At 43.9% G+C, this 22752-nt stretch overlaps 1 protein-coding gene across 1 annotated transcript in view; it reads right to left on the bottom strand.

Moving 5' to 3' along the window:
- The window catches only part of CDH22 (cadherin 22), a 645289-nt gene that overhangs the window by 76228 nt on the left and 546309 nt on the right, over positions 1-22752 (bottom strand). The window contains exons 4-5 of the mRNA XM_073606249.1: positions 17831-18125; positions 17633-17752 (exon numbers count right to left, since the gene is read on the bottom strand). Of these exons, the coding sequence (XP_073462350.1) occupies positions 17633-17752; positions 17831-18125 (415 nt within the window). The remainder of the gene's footprint in view (positions 1-17632; positions 17753-17830; positions 18126-22752) is intronic.

Below are 22752 nucleotides of genomic sequence, written 5' to 3'. Positions count from 1 at the left end.
GGGTCTGAATACTTAGGACCATGTGATATTTCAGTTTTTCTTTTTTAATAAATCTGCAAAAATGTCAACAATTCTGTGTTTTTCTGTCAATATGGGGTGCTGTGTGTACATTAATGAGGAAAAAAATGAACTTAAATGATTTTAGCAAATGGCTGCAATATAACAAAGGGTGAAAAATTTAAGGGGGTGTGAATACTTTCCGTCCCCACTGTGTGTGTGTGTATGTATGTATGTATATATATATATATATATATATATATATATATATATATATATATATATACACACACACACACACACACACACACACACACACACACATACACACTCATACTTTTATTTCTGTTTTAAATTGAATGGGTTGATTTACAAGGTGAAGGTTTACATATACTGTACTTTAATTATTTTACATATTTTAGAAATATAGAACATACAGCAATGGCAGCCCAATATTTCTTAAAGACAGGTTCCCTTTATTATTTTATATCTTTTTTATGTTGATGTATTTAGAGATGAACATTTTACTGAGTGTAAAATACAATTATGTCTGTTGAATGGTGTGGGACCGTGCAGGTCATAGTGGGTAGCACAATAAATATATATATATAAAAACTTTATAAATACCCCCCCGCCCCCTTTTTATAAGTGATCACATAATCTCTGTTCTCAGTTGCATAACAAGCTCAGAGAGCTAGGGAAGGAGAAACATCATCACGCTTGTCTTCCCAGTGAATGGCTGTGCAGGGGGTGGGGGTGGGGGGTGTCAAGTCTGATCATCGGAGGAGAGCAGGCTCTTCTCAGCACAGCCAGAAAACTGACAGTGCTGTGCTCTCATGCTTAGTGTGGTCAGTTTAAAAAAAAAAAATAGGAAAGCAGAAGGACTGCTAGGAACACAGGTATTTCACACAAAGGAATCAATACAAAAAGAACAGGATACTTTTTCATACAAGTACACGGTACAGCAGGCACATATCAGAATTATGAAATGTTGGGTTTACATATTCTATAACCACCAGGGTGGCCGTTCTGTGCATAATCGCATATATATATATATATATATATATATATATATATATATATATATACACACACACGATGCTGCACTTCCGCCTAGGGGACAAGTGCTGCTCCTGCTGTGATTACTCACAGTAGAAGCCGATCTGCGGGTGCTGGACAATGGATGTCCTCCAGCACCCACTGATCGTCGCGAAGAGACACAGGATATAGCTCTGTCTACTGTATGTAAACAAGCCAGAGCTTCATTCTAACAGGGGGGAAAGTAATGGATTTTGTGTCCCTTAGTAAAAGCACCATAAACAGTACACAAAAACACTGTCTAGGCACACAAATAACCCTTTGATTGCCCTAGATGGTTACCCCCTTCCCAGTCAGTGTCATTAGTACAGTGACAGTGCATATTTCTAGCACTGATCAGTGTATTAGTGTGACTGGTTCCCACAAAGTGTCAAAAGTGTCAGAATGTCTGCCGCAATATCGAAGTCCTGCTATAAGTCACTAATTGCCGGCATTACTAGTATATATAAAAAAAAAATCCAGTGTATATACCATAGTTTGTAATCGCCAAAACTTTTGCGCAAAACAATCAATATACTCTTATTGGGATTTTTTTTACCAACAATATGTAGCAGAACACATATTGGCCTAAGTTATGAAGAAACGTGTTTTTTTTTTATTGGATATGTTTTATATCAGAAAGTAAAAAAATGTTGTTTTTTTTAAAATTGTCAGTCTTTTTTTATTTATAGCACAAAAAATTAAAAATGCAGTGGTGATCAAATACCACCAAAAGAAAACTCTATTTGTGGGAAAAAAACAAAATTTTATTTGGATACAGCGTTGCCTGACCGTGCAATTGTCAGTTTAAGTAACGCAGTACCGCATTGCAAAAAATGGCCTGGTCATTTAGGGGGTAAATCTACCGGAGGTCAAGTGGTTAAAGTGTATATAAACTCATATAATCTGTAACATGATAATGTAACAAAAGGCATTTTCAATATTTTCAAAACTACAGCTTTCATAAAATACCCGGTGATCCTGCCTTTATGGCCCTCGTCAATATGTGTCTTGGTATAGGGTGACAATGCTCTGTCTCTGTCTTCCATCTGTGTTTCTACATTGTCACTCCCACAGGGCTTCTAATGGAGACTACAAGTGGCCATTTCAACACACATTAGGCAGACATGGCCACTATTTTATTTATAGGTGTATGTAAACCCCAACAATGAATGCCCCTTATTTGCTCCCTTTTGGTCTATTAAATGCACCATTGAATGCATTTTGTTATATCTGTTGGATAAGTGCAAAAAAAATAAATACCTGTTATAGGGTGACTACATACTGTCGCTATCTCCCAACTGTGCTCCTAGGTTGTCACCTTGTCAGTTAGCTTCTAATGGAGATACAAATTGCTCTTTCAAACACAGTAGGCAGGAATGGTCACGGTTTTATTTTTTTATATAAAGGGTATGTTAACCCTAACAATGTAACGTAGCACCCTCTAGTGCACTAGAATAGGTAGTGTTCGGTTTTTGTTAGTGTAGGTAAAAGGTTTTGGCTTGGTTTAGGCAGCCGAGCCTGTGTTTTAATCTGGGTTGGGTGAGTGATCCAGGGAGGCTGGTATGACTCATCAGGCAGCATCTCTGGTACCTCCCCCTACTTCCGGAACTTGCTGGAAACTTCCAGAAGAATGGGAGGGAAGTTAGGAGGAGCTGCCTGGAGTATTCATGAGGGCCCTGACCAATCCCCAACAGATAGGTTTGCAGGGGACAGGCCCCCTCAAACACTCCAGGTCAGCCCGGCTGGGCAGAAGAGTTCTGGTGGAAGTTTGGGATGGAGTGCTAGGAGGCTGTTGTGGGCCCTTGAGGGTAACCCTCTAGTCTGGGGAGGGGGTTGACCTCGAGTTTGGCAGCTCGGGTGCACGTGGGATCCTCTGATATCCAAAAGAGGAATCCTGTTCAGTAGCATGGAAGCAGGTGTGAGGTTCAGCAGGAGCCGAAAAGCACACCTGGGAGATCGCCAAGGAGAAGACAGCCAGGTGGGCTGATGAGTTTTACAGTCGGGGAGGACTGAGAGGCAGCCTGAGAGGACTGGGTGAGAGCAGTCTGAGATGGACGCAGAGTCAGTCTGGAAGGACTGTGGAAGCTTAGCTGGGAGAACTAGAGAAAGGGGCAGCTGTAGCCAGGTGGGCTGGCAGTGCCTGAATAGGTGGTGGTGGGATCTGTAGCCAGAGAAGGACAGCTGGGCACTAGGACTTTGCTACACTACCAAAGAGACCCGCGGTCCCTGCCTGTAAAGGGCATTTGCTAAAATCTGACTAAGCCCTACTGTCAGATCACCTAACAGTATGTCAGAAATACATATATATTCACAAGGGTGTACTATAGCCATCACAGCCCATGTAACTGCTATGGGACCCAGAGGCACAGGGGGCCCAGCGCTGTCTGGGTAAACAGTGGTCATATGCAGGAAGCGATACATTTGAATGAAACAATGTTTATTTAATTTAGGACCTACAAATATTATGGAATTGCTATTCTGTATCACTAGAGGCATTCCCTTTGAAATGGAAATTAGGGGGGAGAGAGGAACTGTCTAAACCCAAGAATAAAAATGTCATATATCGCAGCTTACCAGACCATACATATGCTGCATTCAGTTCATTTTTTTAAGGCTACAAAACTGTCTCAGTCAGTGCTATCAGGCTTCCTAGTGCTCTCTATTAACAGAACACCCCCATGTTGTGAAGGTGAAGAGAAGTATTCTGTAGTCCCCTTACACTTACCGTCCTAGGATGACAACGCTGCTCCTCCATATATACAATAGAGTGCATGAGCATTGCCATCCTAGAACAGAAAGTGTGTTACTGGCAGGATCACCAGATTGAAAATAAAGGAACATTTTAAATGACTTACACTCTAAATTTCTTAAGGTTGCCCTTACTCCAGTCAGCTTGCGTGTGCCACCCCAGAGCACAAACACACATGCGTGTATATTAGCAGAGAAGTGGTCGGTGTCAGGAGAGCAGAGATTGGTGTCAATAGAGCAGTGGGGGGTGTCTTTATTTTTATTATTTTTTTTTACAATATTATGTTTTTAAATAATTTTTTACAATATGTTTTCTTTTCTTTTTTTTTTTTTAGGAGCCCCATTGGGGGGGCTTTGGTGAAAAAATATCAAGGGTTTAAACAGAGAGAAAGGGACTGAGGACAGAGCTTCCCCAGTCCCTTTCTCTGCAGCTCCATAGTAAATATAATTTACTATGCTTAGTTTACTAGGCTTCAGTTAAGAATGAACACAAGAGCGGCACAGATTCCTCACTGTGTTCATTAATTCCTCCATCCTGAAACATCCCCCGCAGCAGCGGACGGGAGAGGAGAGAAAGAAAGCTGGCAGCACTGCAGGGGGGAGACAGGGGGCACCAGGAAGCGGGAGGGAATCGGCACCACACAGGGCGATTAGGGTGTGCCCAGGCACATCTGGCACACCTTGTGTGCATGCCTATGATCCTCTCTTATTCCCCTTCCTACTCCCTTTCCTTGCTCCTCTTTATTCTTGTTTATACAGTTGTTGTTCTCTGGGGTTGGTTCATTACTTATCGATATCATTCCAATGGTTTGGAGTTAACGTTGATTGCTATGATCGTGATTGCTATGATTGCTATGATCGTAACCCTTGCGGATTATTTTGCAATGCCTGATCATTCTTTAGCCCCTGCATAGGCAATTTACAGTTTATGCTCGCTTTTGATTTCCTACGGCGATTTATAAAACCAATAAATACATTGAAACAGAAAATAAAGGAAAATAAAATGAAAAAAGAAGGCTAATCCAGTCACCACATCTAGGGACTGATACGCTGAAATATATAAAATGTTTGTCCTTGGGTTTAGGCATGCTTTATGGTCTAAGTTCTGCATATTCATTTTAATTTTAGTTCCCCTTAAGGGCTGGTTCACACCACAGAAACTCAGTCCAGATGCGTTCGATGCGTTTCTGCTTGCTAATTTTTTATGCATTTTAATGTATTCCAGAGCGTTTTTTCCCCGCTTTTATTTCTAAAGTTTCCTGTGTTTTTTATTCTTTTTTGCTTTTATGTGTTCCGGTGTGTTTTTGATGCATTTTGCCATGTTTCAGTGCAGTTCCTTGCAGAAAAAATGCAGCATGTCCAACTTTTGTTGACTGTACTGGATTTGCACTGCAGTAATGTGAATTTTCTATTGAAATCCATGTAACCTACTGTCCATGTATTTATGATGCAGTAAAAAACGCACTGGACTGCATGTGGTGTGAACTGGCCCTAATGGCCCGAACACACGCTCCAAATATCGTACGACCTTTTTCGCTTAATAGTAGAAATTGAATTGGTAAATAAAGTCACGAAAATTCTCGTACGACAGAAAAAAAAATTCGTAAGTGATGTCATGTGTTGTAATGTATTTGTATTGTATTTTTGGATGACAACTGTACTGACTACACGAAAATCGTAGGATCTGGTATCATACGAGGAAAATTTTCGTGCTTGTCCGGTCGAATAATATCGGATAAACTGTCGCGATCGGCTCTCAAAAGTAGTGTACACACGATCCGAAAATCGTCCGATTCTTCCTCTGACGACAGTTTTTGTACGATATTCGGATCGTGTGTACAGGCCATTAGACTGCATCAAAAATGCATGCACAGTGTTTTCCATGTATTCCAGTGACCCCAGCTCACACCAGTGCAGTGCGTTCCAATGCAGTCCACAAAAGTAGAACATGCTGCATTTTTTCTGCATGGAATGCAGCAAAAAGCAGCAAAAACGCACAGAACGCAGCAAAAATACATTTGAATGCACATGTCCTAAGTTGAGATGAAAAAAAAGGGGAAAAACGCACCAGAACGTATCAAAAACGCACATGTAGAAATGCATTAGGAAGACAAATTGTGATGTAAACCGGCCCGTAAAGTGTACCTGTCACATTGATAAATGTTTTGTAAGCCGGATAGTTATGCTTCTGAAAAGCAACTCATCAATTTCCTAAGAATAAAAAAAAAAAAAATAAAAAAAAAACGTTGTTTGCTGCACACATCTTGTCTGTGTGCCAACATACTCCGGCAGTTGTCAGATTTACACATGTACGATCGTAAGCCGCGCACGAGTGGTGTGACTGAAATTGCTTATGTTTGCACCTGTAATGTGTAATTAAAGACTGGCAGCTTGTTGTATTGAGCTGTGATGTAGGTTTTATAATGTTTGTGCTGACTTATGAATTTTCTACCATCGCCAATAAACATCCGTGACAGCTACCTATTGTTGATTGAAAGACATCAATAACTGGCAAATGTCGTGTAGTGCTGGCCATGCTGTAGGAAGGAAGCTTTAACCACTTCAGCCCCGGAAGATTTGGCTGCTGAATGACCGGGCCATTTTTTGCGATTCAGCACTGCGTCGCTTTAACTGACAATTGCGCGATCGCGCGACATTGCACCCAAACAAAATTGACGTCCTTTTTTTCCCACAAATAGAGTTTTCTTTTGGTGGTATTTGATCGCCTCTGCGGTTTTTATTTTTTACGTTAAAAACAAAAAAAAAGAGCGTCAATTTTGAAAAAAACACAATATTTTGTACTTTTTGCTGTAATAAATATCCCCATTTTTTTTTAAAAAAAGCTATTTTTTTTTTCAGTTTAGGCCGATATATATTCTTCTACATATTTTTGGTAAAAAAAAAAATCGCTATAAGCGTATATTGATTGGTTTGCGTAAAAGTTATAGCATCTACAATATAGGGGATAGATTTATAGCATTTTTATAAATGTTTTTTCTTACTAGTAATGGCGGTGATCTGCGATTTTTATCATGACTGCGACATTATGGCGGACACATCGGACAATTTTGACAAATTTTTGGGACCACTGGCATTAATATAGTGATCAATGCTATAAAAATGCACTGATTACTGTAAAAATGTCACCGGCAGTGAAGGGGTTAACACTAGGGGGTGATCACGGGGTTCATTGTGTTCCCTGGGAGGTGATTCTAACTGAAGGGGGAGGGGACTGACTAGAGGAAGTGACAGATCGTGGTTCCTAGCTAATAGGAACACAGGATCTGTCATTCCTCTCAGAGCAGAACACGGATTTGTGTGTTTACACACACACTTCCGTGTCCTGTCCCTCGTGCTCGCGATCGTGGCCGTCGGCCACAAGCATCGGCACCCCCGCTGTGCAGCGTGCACGCGCCTCCCTTAAGCGGACGTATAGCTACGACGGTTCGTGGGATCGTGCCGGCCTGCCGCAGTATAATGACGGCGGCTGGTTGGCAAGCGGTTAAAGGAAACCCGTACTGAGAGAAATACAGAGGCAGCCTTCACTGACTTCCCTCAAAAAATGCTAGTTGCCTGGCTTTCCTGCTGATCCAGTGGCTGGGCTTTAAGCCATTGACTAGGAACAAGTGCAAGTGTTGGAAATGATAGAGTGAAGTCAGAACTCCTGTCTTGCTGCATGCTTGTTGTGGGTCATTGAGTCAGGACAGCCAGGTGACCAGCATTTTCACAAGGAGAGGTTACTGTAGCAATTGCAGCCTTCATATATTCTCCTTCTGGTAATTTTTTCAGGCTTCCCTTTCTAAATTCTTACCTAGTGATCCTGCCAGTAACGTATTTTATATCCAAGAATGGCAAGTAGGACAAGGGCAGGAAGTGAGTTAGGACTATAGAATACCTCCTCCTTTGCTATCTGTTCACAACTGATCACATTGTTTGTGATTTCGGTTCTGTACACAGAAAATTACAAGGACACTGGATTTTTGACAGGATCCACAGGTATTTTTCTTTATTTGCAGAAAATGTACTTTGCTTAACCACTTGCCTACAGGGCACTTACACCCCTTCCTGCCCAGGCCATTTTTCAGCTTTCAGCGCTGTCACACTTTGAATCACAATTGCACGGTCATGCTACACTGTACCCAAACAAATTTTTTTTATCATTTTCTTCACACAAATAGAGCTTTCTTTTGGTGGTATTTAATCACTGCTGGGTTTTTTTATTTTTTACAAAAAAAAAAAAAAAGACCAAAAATTTTGAAAAAAAAACATTTTTTTTACTTTGTTTCTGTCAGTAAATTTTGTAACCAAGTAATTTTTCTCCTTCACTCATGTGCGCTGATGAGGCGGCACTGATGGGCACTGATAGGCTGAACTGGTGGGCATTGATGGGGTGGCACTTATGGGCACTGATGAGGCGGCACTTATGGGTACTGATGGGGTGGCACTGATGAGGAGGCACTAATATACCGCAATGATGGGCACTGATAGGTGGCACTGATAGGTGGCACTGATAGGCGGCGCTGGTGGCACTGATAGGCGGCACGCATAGGCGTTACTGATAGGCACTGATGGGGATTGATGGACAGCAGTGATGGGCATTGATGGGCAGTACTGATAGGCGGCACTGATAGCCAGCACTGACTGACATCGCTAATGGGCACTGATTGGTGGCACTTGGCAGTGGTGGGCTTTGATTTCTGCCACTGGTGGGCACTGATTTCTGGCACTGGTGGGCAATGGTGGGCACTGATTGGTGACACTGTTGGTGCTAAATTGTGTAGATGTCCCCCTGCGTGGAGATGCCGCTGATCGGCTCTCCTCGCTACACACGCTGGAGCGTCGATTACCGGCATCTCCGTGTTTACATGTGACCGGCTGTGATTGGACACAGCCGATCACATGCTTAAAGAGCCACGGACGCGGCTCTTTACAGAGATCAGGGTCGCACCAAGTCCAAGTAACATGGCGCTGCTGCGCAAGAGTGGCCGTTCTGGGATGCTGTCATATGATGGCGTCCCAGAACAAGAGAAGAAAAGCTGATCATTGTAAGCACCCCTGCCATTTGTCTCATTCCTGTAACAGCAAGAGAGCTTGTTCTTTTGAAAAACAACAGACTTACTGGTACACATGGGCAATTCGTTTTGGTCCAAATATAAAATTCAGACAAATTTTGGGTTATTCGGAGACTCGGATGTATCCGAATCTCCGAAGCAAATAGTAATGAATTTAATAGAAAATTATTTAATTACGTTTCGTATATTCGTTTGCTAACAAATTCCAAATTTTTCAGAACGATTCGGATTGGTTGAAAAATCATCGACCAATTCAAAATTCTGTGTGAAGAATAGCTGGTTGTTAGGAGCGGGCTGGGAAGCAGGCCGCCGTGTCCCTACCAATGACTGATCAGCTGTCAGAGGATTTTCCCACTGACAGCTAAATGTAAAAAAAAGAATTGCCGATACCAGACCCTTATCCGAACATGCAGCCCGGCAGGCCAGAAAAAAAGGGGGGAGGGGCAAGCGAGCCTACTATTTCACCAAAAAAGTGTAAAAAGTAAATAAAAACAACACAAGTTTTTGACAATTCCTTTATTGAAAAATAAAAAAAATGCCCCCAGTGTAGCTCCAACGTCAATCACGCCGCCCACTGCACGACCCGCAGAAAGAAAAAAAACCTTCCAGTCTCATCGAAGGCTCCCGCCATCTGCCAGCTCCACCGCCTGCCAGTTCTTAAACAGCTAAAGGCCAGGGCCTGATATGGATATGGGGGGGCTGTTTATTTTCTTTATTTTTCATTGCCGGCATTCTTTTGTTTACACTTCAGCTGTCAGTCGGGAAGCCCGCTAACGGCTAACGAGTCCTCGGTTGTTAAAGACATGGCGGTCGGCTTCCTGGCGCGCTTAACAACCAGATATTCTTCACACCAAATTCAAATTGGTCGATCATTTTTCAACCGATACGAATCATTCTTAAAATCTGGAATTAGTTTGAAAATTAACAAATTAAATTAAATTAAACTAAACTAAACTAAACGAATTCCGAATCGAAATTAGTAACATAATGAATCTTTCTGAAACAAAATACATTTTTCAGTTCTGAATATGTCTACTTACTAGCATCACCAGATGAAAATAGAAGAGAAAAAGCCTAAAGATTGGTAAGCTGCAATATAATAAATGTTTGCTTCTGGGTTTAATACTGCTTTGAAAAAAAAAAAAAAGAAAACAAATGCAACCACCACATCTAAGGACCATGTCAAGGATAATATCGCATTTGGTATAGAATAGCAATTTCTTCCATAACAATTGTAGATTTACAATACTATCTAAACGTGTGTTAGGACTACAGAGCGCCTCCCTCGTGTTATGGATGTAAGGACAGCACTACAGTAGATTTCTGGCAGGACCAACAGGTATGTTTTGCATAACAAAACACTTGTATATTTAACAGACCAAAAGGGAGCAACACCCTATTTATTGCACACACTCATAAAGAAAAGCTGTCTGCCCACAGGCAGATTTGGCCTATCAGACCAACACCTTTACAAACACATTGCAATCTGCACGCAATTTCAACTATTTTCAACCAGTTTTCATCACAAAAATAACTGAATAGATCAAGACAGCATACTGTTCACGGTATAAAGCTGAACTCCTGACACAAACTTTCTCATTTAATTATATTTATTTATAGCCAGATATAAAACCACTTTGTATGTGTTGTGTGTGCACTAAATGATCTGCAAAAGTGGTAGTGACGTCACCACTGTGTTGTACATACAGTGGCGAAAAATAATTATTTAATCCCCTGCAGATTTTGTAAGTTTGCCCACTTACAAAGAAATGAAGGGTCTATAATTTTTTTCATAGGCATATTTGAAATGATAGAGACAGAATATAAACCAAAAATCCAGAAAAAATACATGATATGTTATAAAGTGAGTTGAAGTTCAGTGAGTAAAATAAGTATTTGATCCCCTACCAACCAACAATAATTCTGTCTCCCACAGACTGGCTACAGTCAGGCATGTACTGGCCACCTGGACTACTGGGAGTTTCCCAGTGGGCCAATGGCTCAGTGGGTTGGTCAGGCGCAGTCCTGGAGTCGCTCCTCACTGACAGTGAGTGATCGTAATTTCCCTCCTGTCACCAAGGAGCAGCTGCCGACACTTGCTGGAGAGAGGATTAGGCTTTCTGCTCCCTACAGCCTGCAGGGGGAGATAGACAGCCGGTAGACCTTTCTTCCTCTCTCCCCTTATCACTTGTCACTTATCACATGACTGGAGAGAGGAACGAGAAGCTGCCTTCAGAACTGAGAGTACACGTGGGAATGGGAGGAGAGGGGGGACACTCTGATGTAAGGGGGTGCTGATTAGGACACTCTAATGTAAGGGGTGTGCTGATGGGCACACTCTGAAGTAAGGGGGTGGTAATGGGGACATTCTGAAGTAAGGGGGTGGTAATGGGGACACTCTGAAGTAAGGGGGTGCTGATGGGGACACGTTAATGTAAGGGGAGTGCTGATGGGGACACTCAAAATTAAAGTGGGCCAGTCTGGATTAAGTCCAGGGCCAAATTTTTGTCCCAGTCCAGCCCTGGCTACAGTATGGGCTCATGTGGTACACAGATTAGTCCTGTCAATTTAAGAAGGTGCTCCTAACAACAACTCGTTATATGTACAAAATACACCTGTCCACAAAAACTCTTTCTTCCATTCAAACTCACCATCATGGGCAAGACCAAAGAGCTGTCAAAGGCCGTTTGGGACATGATTGTAGACCTGCACAAGGCTGGAATGGGCTACAGGACCATCAGCAAGAAGCTTGGTGAGAAGGAGACAACTGTGGGAGCGATTATTCGCAAATGGAAGAAATACAAAATAACCATCAATCGCCCTCGGTCTGGATCTCCAGGCTTTCTACTCCCTCCCTGGAGGGGGAGATAGACAACCGGTAGACTTTTCTTCCTCTCTCCCCTTATCACTTGTCACTTATCATGTGACTGGAGAGAGGAACAAGAAGCTGCCTTCAGAACTGAGAGTACACATGGGAGGGGGAGGGGGGACACCCTGATGTAAGGGGGTGCTGATGGGGACACTCTGAAATAAGGGGGTGCTGATGGGGCACTCTGAAGTAAGAGGGTGCTGATGGGGCCACTCTGATGTGAAGGGGTGCTGATGGGGACTCTCTAATGTGAAGGGGGTGCTGATGGGGACACTCTGATGTGAAGGGGGTGCAGATGGGGACACAATGCTATAAGGGGGGTGCTGATGGGGACAATCTGATATAAGGGGGATGCTGATAGGGACAATCTGATGTGAATGGGGGTGCTGATGGGGACACTCTGATGTGAAGGGGGTACTGATGGGGACACTCTGATGTAAGAGGGTGCTGATGGGGCCTCTCTGATGTAAGGGGGTGTTGATGGGGACACTCTGAAGTAAGAGGGTGCTGATGGGGACACTCTGATGTGAAGGGTTGCTGATGGGGACACTCTGATGTAAGGGGGTGCTGATGGGGACACTCTGATGTGAAGGGGTGCTGATGGGGACACTCTACTATAAGGGGGTGCTGATGGGGACAATCTGATATAAGGGGGATGCTGATGGGGACAATCTGATGTGAAGGGGGTGCTGATGGGGACAATCTGATGTGAAGGGGGTGCTGATGGGGACATTCTGATGTAAGGGGGTGCTGATGGGGACACTCTGATGTAAGGGGGTGCTGATGGGGACACTCTGATGTCAGGGAGTGCTGATGGGGACCACTCTGATTTAAGGGGGTGCTGATGGGGACACTCAAAATTAAAGTGGGCCGTCTGGATTAAGTCCAGGGCCATCATGGGCAAGACCAAAGAGCTGTCAAAGGCCATTTGGGACAAGATTGTAGACCTGCACAAGGCTAGAATGGGCTACAGGACCATCAGCAAGAAGCTTGGTGAGAAGGAGACAACTGTTGGAGCAATTATTAGCAAATGGAATGAATACAAAATAACCATCAATCGCCCTCGGTCTGGAGCTTCATGCAATATTTTGCCTCATGGGGTAAGGATGATCATGAGAAAAGTGAGGGATCAGCCCAGAACTACACGGGAGAAGCTTGTGAATGATCTCAAGGCAGTTGGGACCACAGTCACCAAACCATTGGTAACACAATACGCAGCCATGGATTGAAATCCTGCAGCACCCGCAAAGCCCCCCTCCTCAAGAAGGTGCATGTACATACCTTTCTGAATTTTGCCATTCGCCAATGAACATCTAAATGATTGAGAGAAGGATTGGGAGAAAGTTCTGTGGTGAGATGAGATCAAAATTAAGCTCTTTGGCAATAACTCGACTCGCCGTGTTTGGTGGGAGAAAAATTCTGACTATGACCCCAAGAACACCATCCCTACAGTCAAGCATGGAGGTTGAAACACTGTGCTTTGGGGCTGTTTCTCTGCTAAATGTCAACTTTGTCGCATTGAGGGGCCAATGGACGGGCCATGTATTGTAAAATCTTGGATAAGAACCATCTTCCCCCAACCAGAACACGGAAGATGGGTCGTGGATGGGTCTTCCAGCATGACAATAATCTAAAACATAGCGCCAAGGCAACAAAGGAGTGGCTCAAGAAGAAGTACATTAATGTCATGGAGTGGCCTAGCCAGTCTACAGACCTTAATCCTATAGAAAATATATGGAGATAGCTGAAACTTCGAGCTGCCAAGCGACAGCCAAGAAACACTAAAAATTTAGAGAAGATCTGTAAGGAAGACTGGACCAAAATCCCTCCTGAGATGTGTGCAAACCTGGTAACCAACTACAAGAAACGTCTTACCTCTGTGCTTGCCACCAAGGGTTTCTCCACCAAGTACTAAGTCATGTTTTGCTAGGGGATCAAATACTTATTTTACTCACTGAACTGCAGCTCAGTTTATTACATTTGTATCGTGTTTTTTTCTGGATTTTTGGTTGATATTCTGTCTCTATCATTTAAAATACACCTATGATACAAATTATAGACCCTTCATTTCTTTGTAAGTGGGATCAAATACTTATTTTCCCCACTGTAGCCTGTGCAGAGAACAGAGCTGTGGGTGGGACCTAGAAGGCTGTACAAAAATACAGGAGTTGTCAAAAGTGCAGGTGTTGTTTTTTCTTGCTGCCCAGACCTTCAAGAGTTATACAAGATTCTGGTAAAAATATGTATGGCTCTGGCATTTGAATTTTTATTGGCCAACATGTAGCCCTAGAGCCCTGGTGTTCAGGGGCTGCAGTCCTTAGTGATCTGTAAACAATAGCCTATGTTTTCTTTACCTAGATGCTCACTAAAGCCTCTGAAAGTAAGATATCCTTTAGATTGGATTCCACTAGTTGAAGCATATTAAACTCTTGTTTTTTTCCTTTTTTTCTTACATGAGCGCCCAGGTGGTTTGTGCACCGAATATTAGCACATTACGACAGATTTACCTTTCAAACTGTGCCCTCCAGGGCAACGCTGTGACCAATCCTGTGGGTACCGAATGCTCCCATCTTCACCCAATTGTCCTTCAAGTCCTATCTGTTTAGCTGCTTGAATGGCTGTGCCTTAATGACGTCACTCTTGCGCATGCACATGGGAGTCACATCACCGCAGCACAGATCAGGTGTCGTAAATGTCCGCTGACAGCATACGTGACAGGTGAAAGGCAAGAGGAAGCATTTACAACAGAAGAGACCAACATGGTCTCTTCTGTCATAAAAAGCCTGCCTGTCAGTAAATGTTAAAAAAAAAAAAATAATACTAGATTAAAAGGGGTCTGTAGAGAGTACAAATAAAGTACTGTAAAAGGTCTGTAATAGAAGTGATCTCCAACAGTCTAAGGTAGCCTTCAGCCTATCCTATGACTGCCTACTGAAACATGTCTCCAGTCTCCAAAAACCCCTACATCAGATTGGTAATGCATTGTCTCCCACCATCTTCTGTACCATGTCTGCAGTCTCTGACCATCTCCTGTAGCATGACTCCAGTCTTTGACCATCTCCTGTAGCGTGTCTGCTGTCTTTCACCATCTTGTTTAACATATCTGTGGTCTTTGACCTTCTCCTATAGAATGTCTGCAGTCATTCACCTTCTCCTGTAGCATGTCTGATTTTTGACCATCTTCTGTAGCAAGTTTGTGGTCTTTGGCCATCTCCTGTAACGTGTTTGCTGTCTTTCACCATCTTGTTTAACACGTCTGTGGTCTTTGACCATTTCCTATAGAATGTCTGCAGTCTTTAATCATTTCATGTAGCATGTCTGTAATTTTTGACCATCTTCAGTAGCAAGTTTGCTGTCTTTAGCCATCTACTGTAGCATGTCTGAAAACTCTGACTATTTCTTGCAGCATGTCTGCAGTCTCTGATTATCTCTTGTAGCATGCCCATAGCCTCCACTTTTGCACATCTGCAGTCACTAACAGATTTCTGTAGTATTACATTTGATGATTATTCTGTCAGGGGCTGCACTTGAGGGCTCCCATTTCAAGTAAGTTTACCACCATTAATTAGGATAATATTTGTTTTGCCTGGAGTTCAGCTTTAAATACAGTATCTCACAAAAGTGAGTAAACCCCTCACATTTTTGTATATATTTTATTATATCTTTTCATGTGCCAACACTGAAGAAATTAAATTTTGCTACAATGTAAAGTAGTGAGTGTACAGCTTGTATAACAGTGTCAATTTGCTGTCCCCTCAAAATAACATAACACACAGCCATTAATGTCTAAACCACTGGCAACAAAAGTGAGTACACCCCTAAGTGATAATGTCCAAATTGGGCCCAAAGTGTCAATATTTTGTGTGGCCACCATTATTTTCCAGCACTGCCTTAACCCTCTTAGGCATAGAGTTCACCGGAGCTTCACAGGTTGCCACTGGAGTCCTCTTCCACTCCTCCATGAGGACATCACAGAGCTGGTGGATGTTAGAGACCTTGTGCTCCTCCACCTTCCCTTTGAGGATACCCCACAGATGCTTAATAGGGTTTAGGTCTGACATGTTTGGTCAGTCCATCACCGTTACCCTCAGCTTCTTTAGCAAGGCAGCGGTCGTCTTGGAGGTGTGTTTGGGGTCGTTATCATGTTGGAATACTGCCCTGTGGCCCAGTCTCCGAAGGGAGGGGATCATGCTCTGCTTCAGTATGTCACAGTACATGTTGGCATCCATGGTTCCCTCAATGAACTGTAGCTCCCCAGTGCCGGCAACACTCATGCAGCCCCAGACCATGATACTCCCATGATGCTTGACTGTAGACAAGACACACTTGTCTTTGTACTCCTCACCTGGTTATCGCTACACACGATTGACACCATCTGAACCAAATAAGTTTATCTTGGTCTTGTCAGACCACAGGACATGGTTCCAGTAATCCATGTCCTTAGTCTGCTTGTCTTCAGCAAACTATTTGCGGGCTTTCTTGTGCATCATCTTTAGAAGAGGCTTCCTTCTGGGATGACAGCCATGCAGACCAATTTGATGCAGTGTGCGGCGTATGGTCTGAGCACTGACAGGCTGACACACCCCCGCCCCCCCCCCCCCCCTTTCAACCTCTGCAGCAATGCTGGAAGCACTCATACGTCTATTTCCCAAAGACAACCTCTGGATATGATGCTGAGCACCATGGCGAGACCTGTTCTGAGTGGAACCTGTCCTGTTTAACTGCTGTATGGTCGTGGCCACCGTGCTGCAGCTCAGTTTCAGGGTCTGAGCAATCATCTTACAGCCTAGGCCATCTTTATGTAGAGCAACCATTCATTTTTTTCAGATCCTCAGAGAGTTCTTTGCCATTTGGTGCCATGTTGAACTTCAAGTGACCAATATGAGAGAGTGAGAGCGATAAAACCAAATTTAACACACCTGCCCCTCATTCACTCCTGAGACCTTGTAACACTAAGGAGTCACATGACACCAGGGAGGGAAAATGGCTAATTGGGCCCAATTTGGACATTTTCACTTAGGGGTGTACTCACTTTTAGAATTAATGGTTGTGTGTTTAGCTATTTTGATGGCACAGCAAATTTACACTGTTATACAAGCTGTACACTCACTACTTTACATTGTAGCAAAGTGTCATTTCTTCAGTGTTGTCACATGAAAAGATATAATAAAATATTTACAAAAATGTGAGTGGTGTACTCACTTTTGTGAGATACTGTATTTTCCCTTTTTCAATAGATACTATAGGTGATAGGGTGCATTAATCTATTTTGTTGTTTTATAAGATCAAATGTTGGTTGAAAGCGACTGAAACAGCTAAAAAGTGCTCTGCATGTTGCCAACTTTGGGTCTACTTGAATCAATGTTAAAGTGACCCTGTCAATATGGCATCTGAAAAGAAGTCAACGCCGTTACAATGACAAACTAGTTTTTCAGCATCTTCTTAAAGATATGACTGTTATTGCCTTATGGCAGAAGATTATAAAATCACACAAATATCAGTTTTACAAAACCATACCATACATCATGCGTTTTTTCATGTTAAGAATGCTATAGATACTTGTACCTCCATACACTAAGAGATGTATTTAAAAAATATGCAGAGCTATTCATTCTGTGAAACTACATGTACATTTGAACTCTGCAAATGGGGACAACTGTTATTAAGTTATTTTCTCTCCAAGTCGAATAGTATTTTTTATATAGAATAGGGTGAATCAGGATAATATCCCATTACGGCCACTAGATTTAGCTGACGATCATAGTAAATAGGTATTTATTTTGGATGACAGTCAGCTTCATCTAATGATCATAATGAAGAGCTACTGGTTCTTGTAGTTAGACAGGCACCAACAAAAAGGACTTACCTGACTTGCTGTCTACAGTGAAGTGCTTCTCTCCTTCTAGGACGCTGTATACCACTCTTGCACTGCTACCATAGGCTGGGTCATCAGCATCCCAAGCCGATACAGCCATCACAGATGTACCTGTACAAAGCAAAGACACAAGTTCTAAAACATCTACCCACCTTGTCTTGGCCATCTTACTTTGGCAAGAAGACTTACCCACAGGGGACAGCTCTGGAACACTTCCAATGTAAGGTGCCTGCAGGAATCGAGGCTCGCTGTCATTAATATCCTGAACCTTAATGATGAATTCAGACTCTGGTTCAAGTAATCTGTCTGTGTGTCTGTCTCTGGCCTGGGCACGCAATGTGTAAAAGGTCTTGTGCTCCCGATCCAAACGCTCAGTGGCATGGATGTCTCCAGTGTGCTCATTGATGATAAAGATGGATCCAGCGCCCTCTCCAGAAATTGTGTATTTGATGGAGCCATCACCTTCATCTGAATCCGAATGAATCTGAAGGATGGAGAGAGAGAGGGAGAAAGGGGTTACATTCACTGCTTGCATACAAAAAAATAGTAATGTCCATGCTTTTACTTTTGAACAGGGTAGTAAAGGGTTAAAGCCTTTTTATTCACCCTGTCTCTGATAGTCACCACTAAGTGATGGGAAATATAAAATTTCTCTGGAGTCAACAGAACAGGAGATGGGGTAAAATGTTCTAAAGATGTCACTTGGTCCAGTGAACGCCATCTACGAGGGGTTTTCCCTCGTAGATTGGCAGAGAGGGGTAGCAGATGCTGAGCGATTAGTAAGGTGGATGAGCCTGAAGCAGCATTCATAATGGACTGAATAGGGGATAGCCTATTTAAATAACATCCATAATGTTTGTAAGATATGTGAAATGACAGTTTCTATTTGTTACTTTTCATAGGGCAAATGTAACATTCAATCATATGAAGAAAAACCATTAAGAATATTTGAACATATGAGCATTTGACCAATAGACAAAATAGCCTACAGCCCTGGCCAAAAGTTTTGAGAATGACACAAATATTTATTTTCACAAAGTCTGCTGCTTCAGTTTCTATGATGGCAATTTGCATATACTTCAGAATGTTATGAAGAGTGATCAGATGAATTGCAATTAATTGCAAAGTCCCTCTCTGCCATGAAAATGAACTTAATCCCAACAAAAAAAAAAAACATTTCCACTGCATTTTAGCCCTGCCACAAAAAGAACCAGCTGATATCATGTCAGTGATTCTCTCGTTAACATGAGACACACGTCAGTGTTGATGAGAACAAGGCTGGAAATCACTCTGTAATGCTGATTGAGTTAGAATAACAGAGTAGAAGATTTAAAAGGAGGGTGGTGCTTGAAATCATTGTTCTTCCTCTGTTAACCATGGTTACTTGCAAGGAAACACGTGTAGTCATTATTACTTTGCACAAAAAGGGATTCACAGGCAAGGATATTGCTGCTACTAAGATTGCACCTAAATCAACCATTTATCGGATCATCGAGAACTTCAAGGAGAGAGGTTCAATTGTTGTGAAGGCTTCAAGGCTCCCAAGAAAGTCCAGCAAGCGCCAGGACCATCTCCTACAGTTGATTCAGCTGCAGGATCAGGGCACTACAAGTGCAGAGCTTGCTCTGGAATGACAGCAGGCAGGTGTGAGTGCATCTGCCTGCACAGTGAGGCGAAGACTTTTGGAGGGCAGCAAAGAAGCCACTTCTCTACAGGAAAATCATCAGGGTCAGACTGATATTCTGCAAAAGGTACAGAATTGGACTGCTGAGGCCTGGGGTAAAGTCATTTTCTCTGACAAATCCCCTTTCCGATTGGGTCATCTGGAAAAAACCTTGTCCGGAGAAGAAAAGGTGAGCGCTGCCATCAGTCCTGTGTCATGCCAACAGTAAAACATCCTGAGACCATCCATGTGTGGGGTTGCTTCTCAGCCCAGGGAGTGGGCTCAGTCACAATTTTGTCTAAGAACACAGCCATGAATAAAGAATGGTACAAAAACATCCTCCAAGATCAACTTATTCCAACCATCCAAGAACAGTTTGGTGATGAACAATGCCTTTTCCAGCATGATGGAGCACTTTGCCATAAGGCAAAAGTGATAACTAAGTGGCTTGGGGAACAAAACATTTACATTTTGGGTCCATGGCCAGGAAACTCTCCAGACCTTAATCTGATTGAGAACTTGTGGTCAATCCTCAGGAGGCGGGTGAACAAAAAAAAAAAACACAAATTTTTCCAAACTCCAAGCATTGGTTATGCAAGAATGAGCTGTCATCAGTCAGGATGTGGTCCAGAAGTTGATTGACAGCATGCCAGGGAAAATTGCAGAGGTCTTGAAATAGGAGGGTCAACACTGCAAATATTGACTCTTTGCATAAACTTTATGTAATTGTCAATAAAAGCCTTTGACACTTGCTTGCTTGTAATCACACTTCAGTATACCATAGTAACATCTGACAAAAAGATCTAAAAACGCTGAAGCAGCAGATTCTGTGAAAATTTATATCTGTGTCATTCTCAAAACTTTTGGCCAGGACTGAAATACTATAGGCTAAAATCATTTGACCAGAAGAAAAAATAATATGAGGAAGACCTCTGAACTGTGTACAAGTTAATGGAGATTCCTGTGCTCACCACAACAATTTAATGAACCCGCTACTGCAGAGAATGAACTGCTATACAGCAGTATTTCTCAACCTTTTTTCAATCACGGCATCCAAAGAAAAAAAAAAACGTAAATGTTACCTATTAATAGAAAACCTGAGCCTGGGAGAATTCACACAACCACCTTGATGAAAATAACTTCACATCAGAAGCCCCTTTAGCATCAGAGGTTCCCCCATCATATCAGAAACCCCCATCATATCAGAATACCCCCTTCACATCAGAGATCCTCTAGCACATCAGAATCGGTCCCTCCACAACAGAGACCCTCCCCCCCCTCCATCACATCAGAGTCCCCCTTTTAAATGGGCGTCCATAAACACATCAGAGGCCCCTATATATGAGAGAGTCTCTTCATCACATCACCACAGAGTCCCCCCGTCACATCCAAGACACCCCAATCACAGAGCCCCCAGTCAAGCAATCCTCCCATTACAGTGCTCCCAATCATATAGTCACCTCTTCACATCAGAGGCCTACCTCTGGCTCCAGGAGAGGGTGGGAGGTGGAGGAGTTCTGTGGGAGGTTGACTTCAGTCTTCTCCTGAATGCTAGGAGCACCCTGCTTGCAGCCCGCCCTGGACCAGAGTCATGTGTTGCCATGGTGTTGATGAGCCAGCTAGTCTACAATTACCATAGCAATGAGTGATGCTTTGTGCCCTCACCATGGCATCTCATGACGTTGATCCAGGGCAAACTGGGTCCCATGCTTGTGGCACCTCGGAGGAAGCCAGTTGAGAAACACTGCTATACAGAATCGATACAATGTTGCAGAGATGGAACTACCTTAGGTGATCTGTTGTTTATCTTTTGAAGGGTTTCAACCTGGGAAATGTCAATCAATGGAGTTCTATTCAGGTTACAAGTGTATCTGTAGGTCTTGAAGTGCAGCTTTACAGCTTGCTTTGTGTACTCGGCCTATTTAAATGTCTACAGGCATGCATGTGGGTTTTCTGCCTTTTTTGGCTGGGGTGTGGCTATAGGTTAGTGCTGATATGTGGAGAGAGCAGAGTGATTAGTCCATCAGCCTGCTGCTTCATTGTCCAGTCACAGGCTGGGTCAGGGAGGTGACCAAGCTCTAAATTCTGTCAAGAAAAGTGAGGACACTAATCTGGCTGTGCTATGTGGTAAGGACCGGGGCTTTTTTTCAGCCGGAACTCACCGGAACTGCGTTCCGGAACCTCTGGCAGCCTTCTCCTCTTCTGGGAGTGACATGACTGCTGTCTGCACAATCATCAGATGCATGTCTCACTCACACACAGCAGAACGAAGCTGTCACCCCCTCCTCCTTCAGCTCTGTATACACAAGAGGAGGGGGAGCGGGAACACACGCTGACTTCAGGTCTGTACAAACTTTTCTATGCTTTATGCCCTCTCCCCCTTCCAGCACTAGCCCTCTCCCCCCTTCCCCCCTTCCAGCACTAGCCCTTTCACCCCCCCTTCCAGCACTAGCCCCCCTCTCCCCCCAGCACATTACTAGCCCCCCTCTCCCCCCAGCACATTTCCAACCCCCCCTTCCAGCACTAGCCCCCCCTTCCAGCACTACCCCCCCACCCCGCACTAGCCCTCCCCCCCTTCCAGCACTAGCCCTCCCCCTTCCAGCACTAGCCCTCCCCCTCTTCCAGCACTAGCCCTCCCCCCCATTCAGCACTAGCCCTCTCCCCCTTCCAGCACTAGCCCTCTCCCCTTCCCCCTTTCAGCACTAGCCCCCCCTTCCAGCACTAGCCCTCTCCCCCCTCCCCCTTCCAGCATTAACCCTCTCCCCCTTCCAGCACTAGCCCTCCCCCTTCCCGCACTAGCCCTCCCCCCTTCCAGCACTAGACCTCCCCCCTTCCAACACTAGCCCTCTCCCCCCGTCCAGCACTAGCCCTCTCCCCCCTCCCCCTTTCAGCACTAGCCCACCCCTTCCAGCACTAGCCCTCTCCCCCCTCCCCCTTCCAGCACTAGCCCTCTCCCCCCTTCCAGCACTAGCCCTCTCCCCCCCCTTCCAGCACTAACCCTAGCCCCCCTTCCAGCACTAGCCCTCTCCGACTTCCAGCACTAGCCCTCGCCCCCCCTTCTAGCACTAGCCCCACCCCCCCTTCCAGCACTAACCCTAGCCCCCCCCTTCCAGCACTAACCCTAGCCCCCCCTTCCAGCACTAACCCTAGCCCCCCCCTTCCAGCACTAGCCCTGTCCCTCCCAGATATTCTCCTTCTCACAGAGGGCATGATCATGGCATCTGGGACCCCAAGAGATGGAGGACATTTACCTTCGAAGCTCCTGCTTGACAAGTTAGTGGAGCCTAGTGCCAGAACTTGTTCCAGCACTGGGCTCCAGGACTCAGCCTGGATTCATGGGACGTTGGGATTTTGTTTAAATCTCAGGAAAGGCCCATTAAAACTGGGACAGTATGGAGGTTTGAATTTGGATTAGAAAGGGGGAAAGGATTTGTGTTTGTGGGCGAAA

The sequence above is a fragment of the Aquarana catesbeiana genome, linkage group LG12 (assembly GCF_042186555.1).
Source record: "Aquarana catesbeiana isolate 2022-GZ linkage group LG12, ASM4218655v1, whole genome shotgun sequence".
NCBI lineage: Eukaryota > Metazoa > Chordata > Amphibia > Anura > Ranidae > Aquarana > Aquarana catesbeiana.
The sequence above is the reverse complement of the archived record's forward strand: the minus strand, read 5'-3'. Positions and strand labels throughout refer to the sequence as shown.